The sequence below is a fragment of the Copadichromis virginalis genome, linkage group LG17 (assembly GCF_057382275.1).
Source record: "Copadichromis virginalis isolate Kocher_CV1m ecotype Utaka linkage group LG17, C_Virginalis_male_GT1.1, whole genome shotgun sequence".
In the NCBI taxonomy this organism is placed as follows: Eukaryota; Metazoa; Chordata; class Actinopteri; order Cichliformes; family Cichlidae; genus Copadichromis; species Copadichromis virginalis.
The window spans coordinates 38858134-38871068 of NC_140634.1; the positions used below are offsets into that span (position 1 = coordinate 38858134).

Sequence of the window (12935 nt, forward strand, 5' to 3'; positions counted from 1 at the left end):
AGTCATGGATGGGTTTTCCATCATGACAATGGCCCAAAACGAGCACGGCAACAAAAGAGTTGTCAGGTAGCAGCCAATAAACACTACTGAGAGAGCTTCTGTAAAGAGGAGTGGGTCAAAATCCCTCCTGAGATGTTTGCAAACCTGGTGACCAACTACAAGAAACATCTTGCCGATGTCCTTTCCAATAAGGGTTTCTCCATCAAGCGCTAAGTCATGTTTTGCTTGGGGATGAAATACTTATTTCACTCACTAACATGTAAACCAGTTTATAACATTTATGGATTTTTTTCCTTTCTTTTTGGTTGATTCTCTATCTCACTCCATTAAAACGAAACACCCATTAAAATTAAAAGTTTTGTAGTCGTGGTATTGATGGTGTTGATGATTTGGTGTAAAATTGATGTCATTTTTATTATACCCTAAATTAATTTTTCAGCCCTGTAAATGTTCTTGCCACGAATCCACTGTGAGCCTGCAACTTGAAAAAAATAAATAAATAAAACCAGCTGATTCTGGAATAATCAGTTGGGACGTATTCACTGTGTTTTCAAGGAATAACCGATGTTTAGTAAAACTTGAGCATGTCAGCCCAGACAGAAGTGAATCTGCTCCCTGCCAAGTTTCCTGATGAGCCTGAAGAAGTTTATTTTATTCGATCGATGTAAAACATATAAACGGCTTAAACTGCAGAAATTTCCCCCCTTGAAATATTAAAGACAGCTTGGTTATAAAAGCTGATTAGATGTTAATCAGCTTTTATACATTTAAAAAGCTTTGGACTTACTGTAGTTACTGTTATTATTGATTACCCAGCTGGTGTCATCATGGACAACTGCAGTGATAAAACCGAGAGGATTCGATATCAGCATTTAATAGACTTCAGGGTTGCAGTCAACATTTGCTCTGTGCTTTCACAAACACTATGAGCATCATCATCTTTTATATTTACCACATCAATGACACAACATATTCCATATTTTGATCATCTTTAATTACAAAAAAGGACAGGAAAACAATAAATAAATCTACTAGTAAAAAAAGTAAAAGCTTAAACTACAAATTATGAACAGGAAAAGGTTACATAGGAGAATATTAACTTACCGGTTGCACACCAGCAGTTTCCAACAGACTTAAAGCAACAATCTGACTTTTAACAGGAGTCTGACGACCACAGGTGTAGCTACGTTAGCTTTCATCGTTTAATGACATGGGCGTACTATTATGTAAAAAATTATTCACACATCCCGGATTTGATCGAACAATTACATTTACCTATACAAAAGTAAAAACAAGCAAACAAACAGGTTAAAAACATACGGACAAAATATGAAAATGTCTGAGCTTACATTAAGACCGCACTAACCTCAGAGATTATGCATCGAGATATAACAGTGGGCCTGTTGTTGCTATACATAACTTATTGTACATAAGGTCAGTGCTATGTTTTCTCTACTAGCATGATCAAAAACAACAGACACACAGAGTCTCTGTCCAAGTGTCATGTGGCTCGAGTGACGTGAGGTTTTTAGACTGAATCTCATCTTTATACCAAACGCAGCCGTGCGAGAAGTCTCACTTTTCACAGACATGAGAAAAATAAAACAGGGACGTGGTTGTTGGTGCCAACACAAACTGGCACCGTGCATATGTACAGTTCATATTAAATTCTTACAAAATGATAAAGGCTCATGCTGTTAACCATTAGAGCAAGCCCGCAACCTTCATAATCTTTGCAAAGTGATTCAATGAGAGAAAAAAATATACAAAACAGAAAATGTCTTTAATCTGAGAGGAATCTAAATTTCTGAGATTAATGTTCTTTATGTTATAGTTTAAGTCATGTTCCCTTAGTGCACAGTGGAAGACTACAGAAAAGTGATGGTGGAGGTGCTGCAGCTGGAGCCTGCAAGAAAAGATTGGTACAGGTAAGAGAACCAAAGAGAAACCAATTTTAAAAAAGTGAATGTTTCAGAGAAAAAAATAAATCATGTGCTTATGTGATTACCTATTAAAGCGTTGTGTTGATAGCTGGAGTATATATGGTCTTGGAGACTGCGGTGCCACTGCTGCCCCCTGTTGTTAACACCTGGAGCTGCAGCTGGTAAACGCTGTCGGCCTGAAGACCATAGACGGTCACCGACCTCTGAGACTGCGGAGGAAGAAGAGAGTTCACAAAAAACTAAAGTAAAAGTATAAATAGGATTGAAAGTAAAATGAAGAGGCCAAACCTATTTTTTCTTTCTTTTTAAATGGTAACAATTCCCCTTAGCTTTCACCTCCAGGTTCATCCCTTTAAGGTGCTGCTTACTAAGCCGTATCAACCTATCTATCACAAAGTGGGTCATTATATATATACATATACATATATATATACACATATATATACACACATATATATATACACACACACACACACATATGTATATATATATATATATATATATATATATATATATATATATATATGACTACACGCCTTTGGAACAGAGGATCGCAAGTTCGATTCCTGCCTGGGGCGTCTGTATCCAGTAAGGGTCCTAAGGCTAGACCCCCTATGCTAAGCAAGCCTACCGCAGACATGAGCGAGACAGATAAATATGAAGGCATGCCGGCTCGGACGTCGCCCGGATCAACACGGCCCGCGTCAGGTGTTGAGGAACCAGGGCACCCTGACGAAAAGTGGGCTACTGGAACAAGAAGGCATCGGTGGGCAAGAGACGAAAACAGGGCGTTGTTGGAATGCTACTATGCAAGTAACCCCGGCGGAAGGGGCTACATGAATAGGATGAGGGACCTATGGATTCTTCGATACCCAACATCCACAATGAATACCAAGGGCTCAGAGAAGAGCTCGAGAGGATGTGGAGGGTGAAGGTAACGGTGGTCCCCGTGGTAATCGGAGCACTAGGTGCGGTGACTCCCAAGCTAGGCGAGTGGCTCCAGCAGATCCCAGGAACAACATCGGAGATCTCTGTCCAGAAGAGCGCAGTCCTGGGAACAGCTAAGATACTGCGCAGGACCCTCAAGCTCCCAGGCCTCTGGTAGAGGACCCGAGCTTGAAGGATAAACCGCCCGCAGGGGCGTGCTGGGTGTTTTTATATATATATATATATATATATATATATATATATATATAAACGTTGGTAAGCACTGTAGTTTTAAGCACAGGATATTTCAACAGAGGTAAATTAAACATTTGTTGGGGACTACTTTCAATTCAATTCAATTTCAATTCAATTTCTTTATTGTCCCACAAGGGGAAATTAGTTTAGCAGCAGGATATAAATAAACAGAACAATACTATAAAATAATTATGACAATAATAGTGATAGAAAGTCCTAGGACAGTTATTTGCCATTGAGGAGACAAGATGCAGTGGGGATAAAAGAGACCTGGAGTCTTTTAGGCTTCCTCACAGGTACTCTAAAACGGCGGCCGGAAGGCAACAACTCAAACTCACCGTGAAGTGGATGGTTCACACAATTAATAATAGAATGAGCCTTTCTAAGCACATTTCTATTGTAAATGGCCAAAAGTCCATCTTGCCAGCGCCCTGAAATTTTGCTAGCAGTTTTTACCAGAAGTCCCAACCGATTCTTATTCTTCACCGTCAGGTTACCAAACCAGGCAGCGATACAAAAAGACATCACAGATTCGATAAAACTTCTATAAAACTAAGACAACATCTCAGATGAGACATTAAAAGATCTCATTTTCCTTAAAAAGAACAGTCTTTGTTGAACTTTTTTAGTAGTGGCATCAGCATGAGATTCAAGCATTTGTGTGATGTTCTAGCAGCACAACTAAAAAAATAGTAAACTACAATCAGCGATGTGTGTCATTGATGGGTTTTTAATAGTAAGCTCTGAGGTCTGGTAATGTTTATTATATTTTTTATTGAGTGATTATTTTTTTGTTCATTTCATCTTTGACTCCCTGAAGCTTAATTCTCTAAAAGACAAAGGCAAAAAAGAAACAGGACGTGAAACTCCTTTTTGACTCACACAAACACACAAACACACAAACACACCGTCTCTAGTCATTTTAGCTGTGACGATCTACGCTTTCGCTTTGTCTCACCGGTGCGATAGTCTGTGTCTGGGAGATGAGCGTGTCTTCCAGTCCATCGGCTTTCCCCGCAACCTCTGACTGAAGTGTCCAGGTAAACTGGAAACCCTCGACAGCTGTCGGGTGAAGCGCGTGCTGGGACAACCTCCAACGAAAGGTGGCGAGCAGAGTACCGTTGACCTGTTGGAAGTCTGCGGTCAGTCGTTCTGGACGCAGTACTACCTTTCTGCCTGACAGGAGGCGCTCTGATGCAAAGGAAAGCCAAAACATTATCTGAATGATTTAAAACCAGGTTAAATTAAGGAGTTTGATTCAACTACTTAAATGCAAAAAAGGCTGTTTAGCAAAACTACTTGAATGTTGTGGTTTTTCAGTGCTTGTATTCAAACTGATCATCAAAAAGGTATTTAAAAAAAGGATTAGTGAACACCACGAATACATCTGTAAATAGTTACCCCTACTCTCAGTGTTGCACAGCAAACTTTTGCCTCCTCTGACCCTGACAGAGGAGCAAGTCGGGGTTGTAAGCCAGGCAACAGCCTCTGACCGTGGGTCAGCTTTCAGCGCCACAGCAACCCGGTACTTACAGGCAAACAGCAAACCTGTGATGGTGTGATGAGTGCCCTGGAGAGAGGGGAAATTAAGCCAAGTTAAGGATAAAAAAGGAAATGTTTATAGTTAAAGTTTAAACTGACACACATTTTAGCCCTATTCTTGTCTCCACACGTGTCTCATAAGCAGCTTGTAATATAAAAAGTGTATCGAGTATTTCTTAGAGACAGAAACTACACACACAGACTGAACTGTACTGCACCATAGAAATGTACTTATTTGTGTTATGGTGATGAAATGTGATGTCTAATCCGTGCACACACACATAGTTGCAGTTACAGAATAACAACACATCTTTACAGTGTTACAAACGCACAGATCAGCCCCCACCCGTGTGCGTATACCTGCACCGTAGTTGTTCTCTCCATGCTTGTCACATTAGTGCTGCAGGTATGCGGTCGCCACCTCAAAATGTACGGGCCAGCGTGTCTCTGTCTCACTGTTAGCGAAAAGACCAAAGAGATACGTTTACTTTTTGTGTAAAAATGAATGATATAGGAAAGTCAATGCTTCTTTTGTCAACTTTTTTAACTTGTTATCAGCTTGATTTGAAGAACTAACTGCTGTTTCATCTGTGACTTCAACATTTCAGTGAGTGGAATCGAGTGCAAAAACCAAAATCATGCATTTGAAATTGATTAAGCCTTAAAAGTCAGGGGCGGGAAGGCTCGGCTTACGCTAATTCGAGTTACTATAGTGGACCTGTGGGATTATCTATCACATAATAAAGCTTCGAGCCGACTGACTTATTCAAGTTGAATGTTTTTATATTCTTACCAGGAGTTTGTTCAGTTGTTTAGTGTTTCTAGACCCACTCACCATGCTGAGGCCACTTCCAGAACACCTTCACCTGGAGCTGGTTGTTATGGTAATGAGGGGCGGCGACCTCCAGCCGCAGGTTTTCAAGGGCAACGGGGCTCAGAGGGGTTTCGGGGTGAGGGAGAGAGGAGGAAACCGGGAGGTCAGAGGAAGAAGGAGAGAAAGAAGAGATCGAAAGAGAAGAGGGAAGGGAGGATGAAGAGGAAGAAGAAGAAGAGGGGAGCTCATTGGAGAAATCGTCGCCTTTGGTCGAGTCTGGTCGAGAGGACGGAGAAAGAGACGGAGGAAAAGAACTCAGCGTAAAACTTTACTTTTGTGTGTCTCTGTGGATTACATATTGACCATGTGCATGTTTTGTGTATACAGACCTGTTACACAGCACATGGAACCTATACTGTGGCAGAAATATCATAAACTGGTAATGAGACTGCAGCTGGTAGCTAGCGGAAACACTCCTTGGCTTTATCTGGCCTAACTGACCCTCATTAGCGATGAGCAAACAGCTAATACGCAGAGACTATGTAAAAATATTAATACTCCCAAATTATGAATGGCAGCATGTTCCATATAAAGTTGTATGTGGTTTGGTAATAGAGCTGCAGCTGGCTATAATCCTCTGCTGAGCTGACCCGATAGGTCACCTATAAATACCTCTGTTGCCTGGAAGACCATTAACATCACCAACTTTCCACTGTACTCTGTGTTTCAACAGCGCAGCTGTATGTAGACAGAATATGTCGAGAGTCAGCAAACGAAGCAGCCCTGAACTTACAGGAAAATCATTAACTCAATAACGTATGGCTCTGCTAACAAACAGCTTCTGTAGACTGTGCTGCATAAGCAGTATTTGCTAATTTCATGACAAGCTAGCAATGACATATTCAAAATAAGTAACTAATAATTGCTGGCTTTCTTGCTGAATCGCAACAACACTAAAGTTTAAACTTGGCCAGGAAGGCTGTGTCATGAATCGCTGTGCGGCAGGCAGGAGAAGGACCCAGGATGCAGACTCACAGACACGGGGATAAACTTAAAGAACACAGCTTTAATGCTGGCACGGCAGAATACAGGAAATACAGAACTAACTGGGAAAAAGTAAACTAACATTCGCAGGAAGGCACAGGAAGATCCACACAACATGAGGGACGACGTCACGCTGAACAGAGGGAGACGCAGACAGAAATACACAGAGGGTTAATGAGGAAAGTGGGAACACACGGGGAACACAGGTGACACTGATAATCATAACGAGACAGGGCGGGGTGAACTGAACATGACATGTACGGGCGTGAGAGTCACAAAGTAAACAGGAAGTGCACAGAGGTTCAGACAGGAGGAGAGAGAGCACGGGGAAAACACAGACATAACGGGCTGGGGAAACATGAAACAACCACAAAGGGAGACGAGGGCTCATAAATACATAGAGGGCACACAGGGGGAAGAGAGAGCACGGGGAGAACTTAGACATAAAGGGCAGGGGAAACATGGAATAAAACATAAGGAGAGACGAGGGCTCACAGATACACAGAGGGGCACACAGGGGGTAAAAGCCATGAAGGGAAAACACTTAGGGAACAACACAACAGGGCAACTCAGAAAACATGGCCTAAGCAAGGAACAAAATACAAACATACAAGAAAACTAAGAACACTGGGCCAACATGGCCCAGGACCATGACAGGCTGCATTTATTTAGCACCTCTTATATTTGCAATGTTTATTTCCACATGACAAAAACTCTCCAAAATCCACTGAAGGCTCGATGGTAATCATCCAAACTGTTGATAGAGATGGCTTGGATTTATGGTAAACCATGTAATGCAAATGCACAAACATTTACACCTAGAAATAATTACTGAAAATGAACTACAGCTGTGAGAAGCAGTGGTGCTGCCATGCACTCTCACACACTCAAGTCCCACCACAAAAAAAGCACATTTATACTTGACTGAAATTCAATGAATGCTTCAGACGTTTTGGGAAATATGCTTTCTTGCTGACAGTTGGAGGCTCCAGGATGGCGCTTGCACATAACCCCACCCCGCTGTGCAATTTTACTCTTTTTGCATTGAAGAAATATACTTGGCATTTTAACTGTAAAGTCAAATCACCTGGCCCCACAGGACAGCTGTTTGCTTTCATTACCTGCATGAGGGATGGTAGTGAAGACAAGCTGCGCTCTAGGACTCTTCAGTCTCTTCTGACCCCAGTAGGCCACAGTCTGGACAGAGAGCAAGTAGGAAGTCGCAGGCGGTAGACCGTGCAGCCACACTTCACACTGCGCCTAAAAGACAGGAATAGAAAGAATGATTATAGAGATGGAATTTGTCTTTTTTTTGCACGTGTAGTCCAACACATTAGCAATTTATCAGTCTGTACTGATGCAGATTTACTAGCTAAATCTGGACAGGGATCACGTAAAGAGTGACAAAAACACTAATGATACGTCTGCTGCAGACGAGGTCCATGAAAACCTGCTAACTTTGATACGTCGTCAGCATCATCGCCATAGAAACCCCAGTTGTCTCCATCGTCCCTCCGCAGGACTGACAGTCCAGGCCTGTTCTGCATTAGCCTGCTGTTTGACTGACAGCTCGTTAACAGGCTCTCAGTCAATCAGGTCTGTTTGTCTGCGTGGACTGGTACTAGTCACAACAAAGAGATGATCGCATGATAAATCTGTGTGTGTGTGTGCTTCCTGCACACAAAGTGGGGTAAAAGGATTTCCATTACCTTCGAGATAGACAAAACATATGTGTGTGTGTCGTTTGTGTAGCGGATAGAGCGAGAGACGTTTGGGATAATGTCAGTCGACATTACATGTAAGAAAGCAATGAACTATATATTTAAAAGCACTGATACAGCAGAGGTTTTTTTCACATTCGAGTGCTTCCTCTGAATTCCCCACTTTACCACGAGGCTTAAATGCTAGCTTTCTCCACTCCTGCAGAAATTCCTGATTGACAGGATATGTGTTTTATCCCAATCCTGGGAATACAACATATTGTGCTCGCAGACTGCTTTCTGTGATATGAAAAGTTTCACACAACATAGCTATGTTAGCTATGTTGTTCTGGGTATTACCTACCTGTTGTGATTCTGATTTGTGTGTATGTGTGTGTGTTTGTAGATGCAGCTGCAAGTAGGAAACACTAGTTAGGGGGGGCTCATTTAAATTCCAGACCTCCCAGCCAAGCAGAACAGAGGACCAGACTACAGATAAATGGCTCCACCAGGATCAGTCTGGGATCGCCATCACTATTTAGCATAGCTACGTCCATATGAGTGTGCCGCACTTTGATGTTTATGCTTGAGCTTTTTGTCTGAAGTAAATGTTAACATCGTACTTCAAAAAGAGCATCTAAAGCTGAAGAGTCTCGTACAAGTACTTTGATTGTGTTTACCATTTGGAGGAAAAAATGTTCAGTCAGTGCACAGGCTACCATACCTGTTACGTCAAAGCTGTAATATCTGTGTTATTTACTGTGATTATGGGTATTTTGGTACTGCTGACTGGACTTAACTGCATCATAAGCGTATTTCATCATCATCATCATCATCATCATCATTCCTATAATCAGGATAAGAAAATCCTCCCCTTTAAGTATTACGGCTGCATTAAATATAATTTAAACAGTACATTTTAAAAAATCTTTCACAAGTTAGAAGTCACTGAATTAAGCAACAAAACAGCAATGTGTTACTTTGTAAACTGACTTCATATCCCATCATTCTTTGCATTTCATTCTTGCACCACATGAGTACAGATCGTTTTTAGCATCTATACATTGGAGCTTTATCAATTTTGGTGGAAACGTTTCACAAACATATTTAACAAAGATAAAGAAGAGCATGTTTTTTTTTAATGGCTCATTATTTGAATCCACATCTTGAATTAAGATGCACATTGTGTCATTTGAAGGATGATTCAAAGTCCTGTTAATGTTTGTAACGCTACACCTCAGACATGCGGAGTACATAATGGGTTTTTATGAGTTGTCAAAGTTTGCTACTCCAGCACAGTAGCTGAATCAAATCCTGTTTAAGTTTAAGTGTTTAAGATTTTACTGCACAGGCCTGTAAAACCACCATAGCAATCACAACGAGGACCGTGTATGTGTGTGTTTACGTGTTTACATATTATTGTGGGGACCAAATAAACAACGTTTACTACACTTGTGGGGACCAACAGTCCTTATGGGGACAAAATCCTGGTCCCCACAAGTTTGAAGGCATTTTTAAGCTAAGACTTTACTGATCCCACGGCGGGGAAATTTGTGCATTACCTCACCTGAGGTAGAGACTCACAATGCGGTTTTAGTGAAAGGGTTACAATTAGGTTATGGATAGGTTTAGGGTAAGGGTTAGGGTTAGGCATTCATTTTTGGGTTGGACAAGGGGCTAGGGAAAGCATTATATCAATTAGATGTCCCCACAAATATATGAAAACCTGTGTGTGTGTGTGTGTGTGTGTGTGTGTGTGTGTGTGTGTGTGTGTGTGTGTGTGTGTGTGTGTAAGGTGCGTGTCTTTACAGGCATAATAAAACCTCTCGTGTGCAGCTACACCGCTTGTGTATTCAGGGTATGTGGTGTTATTGTGCGCTGTTATACTTCACAGGAAATATATATGTCCCACATCTTATTCCTATTCAATTCAATTTTATTTATATAGCACCAAATCACAACAACAGTTGCCTCAAGGTGCTTCATATTGTAAGGTAGATCCTACAATAATACATACAGAGAAAAACCCAGCAATCATATGACCCTCTATGAGCAAGCACTTTGGCGACAGTGGGAAGGAAAAACTCCCTTTTAGCAGGAAGAAACTTCCGGCAGCACCAGGCTCAGGGAGGGGCGGGGCCATCTGCTGCCACTGGTTAATGACACTGTACTGAAAGGTGGTTGCTCACATGATACACAATAAATAGGAGTTTGAGGTAGTGAAAATAGAATATTGATCTTATTAACTGATTTTACAATTTTCTTACTTACAAAGCCAACTTTGCAGAAAAGAAAGTCCCATCCATCTGTTATTGCAGATGAATGAAATGCAGCCATTTGTTTATGCATAACTGTCTTAAGGTCCCGTCACCGAACTTCAATAAGGTCTAGACTTTGACTAAGCCATTGCAACACTCCACTCTTTTTTTTCAGCAAATCTATCGTGGCCAATATGGTGTCACTGTCTTGTTCCATGACCCACTTTAGGCCAAGTTTTAGCTGTCAGGCAAATCTGACTTGAGAATATTTTTGTGTACAGAGGAGTTCATGGTCAACTTAATGACTGTGAGGGGCCCAAGTCCTGTGGCTGCACAACAAGCCTAAATCGTCACCCCTCCACCAACCTGCTTGACAGTTGGTATGAGGCGTTTGTGCCCACATGCTGTGTTCGGTTTTTGCTAAAAATGGTGCAATGTATCGCAGACAAACTTTTCCATTTTTGTCTTGTCTGTCCAAACGGCATCGTTCCTGAAGTCTTGGGATTTGTTCCGATGCAATTTTGCAAACCTAAGCTTGCAGCCTTTTCCTGATAGCACTTCCAAACAAGCTACACATGTTCAGTCTTTTTCTAATTGCATTGCCATGAACTTTAACATTTAACATGTCAACTTAGACGTGTATAGTCTGACATGTAGGGTTTGTAGTTCCTGTGAACACTGCACACTCTGACCTTGGAGTGATTTTGCTGGGACGTAAGTGTCTATTCATGGGAACACTGGCAGCTATCTTGAATGTTTTTGTCTTGTGAATAATCTTTCTCACTGTAGAGAAATGGACTTTCAATTGTTTGGAAATGACCTTATAGCCCTTGTTCCAACCATCACTTCTCTAAGATCATGGCTTTTCTTTCCTCTTTGGCATTGTGTTAACACACACCTGAATGCTCCAAACCAACAGACTTCTGCTTTCACAGAGGTGCTCACTCATGCTGATGATTAGTTAATCAAGCGTATTTTATTAGCATCTCTGGCTCTCTTCCACAGTGTGCCTTTGTCCTGTCTTCCCCCCCCTCACCCCAACAGGTCGTGGCAGATTGCTGCCCCTCCCTGCTGGAGGTTTCTTCCTGTTAAAAGGGAGTTTTTCCTTCCCACTGTCACCAAAAAGCTTGGTCACAGGGGTTTAAAATGGTAAATTGCCTGTATTTGTATAGCGCTTTACTCAGTCCCTATGGACCCCAAAGCACTTTACACTACATTCACACATTCACACACTGGTGATGGCAGCTACATTGTAGCCACAGCCACCCTGGGGCGCACTGACAGAGGCGAGGCTGCCGGACACTGGCGCCACCGGGCCCTCTGACCTCCACCAGTAGGCAACGGGGGAAGTGTCTTGCCCAAGCACACAACGACCAAGACTGTCGGAGCCGGGGATCGAACCGGCAACCTTCTGATTACAAGACGAACTGCCAACTCTTGAGCCACGATGGCCCACGATTTAATCTAATTGTTGGTGTTTTCTCTGTTTTCTTTGTATAACTGTAGGGTCTTTACCTTACAATATAAAGGCAACTGTTGTTGTGATTTGCCAGTGTATAAATAAAAATAAAAATGAGTTGAACTGAATTGAATAGCAGCACCTGAGTGCTCTCAGTTTCTGTTAAGACAGTTAGTACCTACATACTGCTGAGGTTGGATTTACCTTATTATGAAATGTGAAACGTTATATTTGAAAGAGTGCACTTTCTTTTTCACCTTTTTCAGAGCCTTAAGAAAACAGATATATCTTGAAACATCATGAAAATTGAAACTGAAACGTTTCAACGTCCACTTACTATATGTTTATGTTCTTGAAATATTCTAAGCAAAGAAACAAGATAAATGACCACATTTTTTATTTGGTATAATTAAGCTTGTAGAAAGTTGACTTACCCCCTGAGTCACTCTGCTGTTGCTCTCCTTCCTACCCTGTGCTGGTGTGCGTGACTGTGCAGGTCGTGCGTGCGTGTTACTGGCTACTGTATGCGTGTGCGCTTGCAGCGTGTGTTTGTGTTTTTGTGCTGCGTGCGTATGGCGAGACATCCAGGTGATTCGGTAGTTGTGCACAGGGAGGTCTCCTTCCTTGGGGGGCTCCCAGCGTAATAAGACCGCCACTGTGACGCCACTCTCCATCGACCTTAGGAGGCAAAATTTATGCAACGTTACGGCGTAAGTGTAAACAGTCCCATTAAGGAAGAAGCAAAAAGTGCAGCGCTTCCCTAACAGTGAAAATGATTCTCTGCTTGTTTGTCAGCTGCTTTCAGCATCGGGTTTACAATCTCTATCTAATCTCTATTTACTCCCTGTATGTATAGACGAGGCTCAGACACTTTATATCATGCTGAACAGAAGCTACAATTTAAGTCATCACCTCTGTTATTAAATGTTATTGGAATATCGCTGTTGATCCAAGCCATGGTCTGAACTTTAAATGACCTTGTTTTGCAGAATG

The 12935-nt window shown here is 41.8% G+C and overlaps 1 protein-coding gene across 2 annotated transcripts in view; it reads right to left on the bottom strand.

Annotated features, from left to right (window-relative positions):
• Positions 1-1842: 1842 nt before the first annotated feature.
• Positions 1843-12935, bottom strand: part of anos1b (anosmin 1b) — a 50402-nt gene continuing 39309 nt past the window's right edge. Inside the window, exons 8-15 of one of the 2 annotated variants that reach the window (XM_085437146.1) lie at positions 12377-12620; positions 7647-7785; positions 5503-5757; positions 5028-5122; positions 4533-4695; positions 4084-4316; positions 2009-2152; positions 1843-1906 (exon numbers count right to left, since the gene is read on the bottom strand). In XM_085437146.1, coding sequence (XP_085293272.1) covers positions 2012-2152; positions 4084-4316; positions 4533-4695; positions 5028-5122; positions 5503-5757; positions 7647-7785; positions 12377-12620 — 1270 coding nt within the window. In that variant the 3' untranslated portion in view covers positions 1843-1906; positions 2009-2011. Of the gene's footprint in view, positions 1907-2008; positions 2153-4083; positions 4317-4526; positions 4696-5027; positions 5123-5502; positions 5758-7646; positions 7786-12376; positions 12621-12935 lie in introns of both variants that reach the window. The other variant, XM_085437145.1, reaches the window with a different exon arrangement.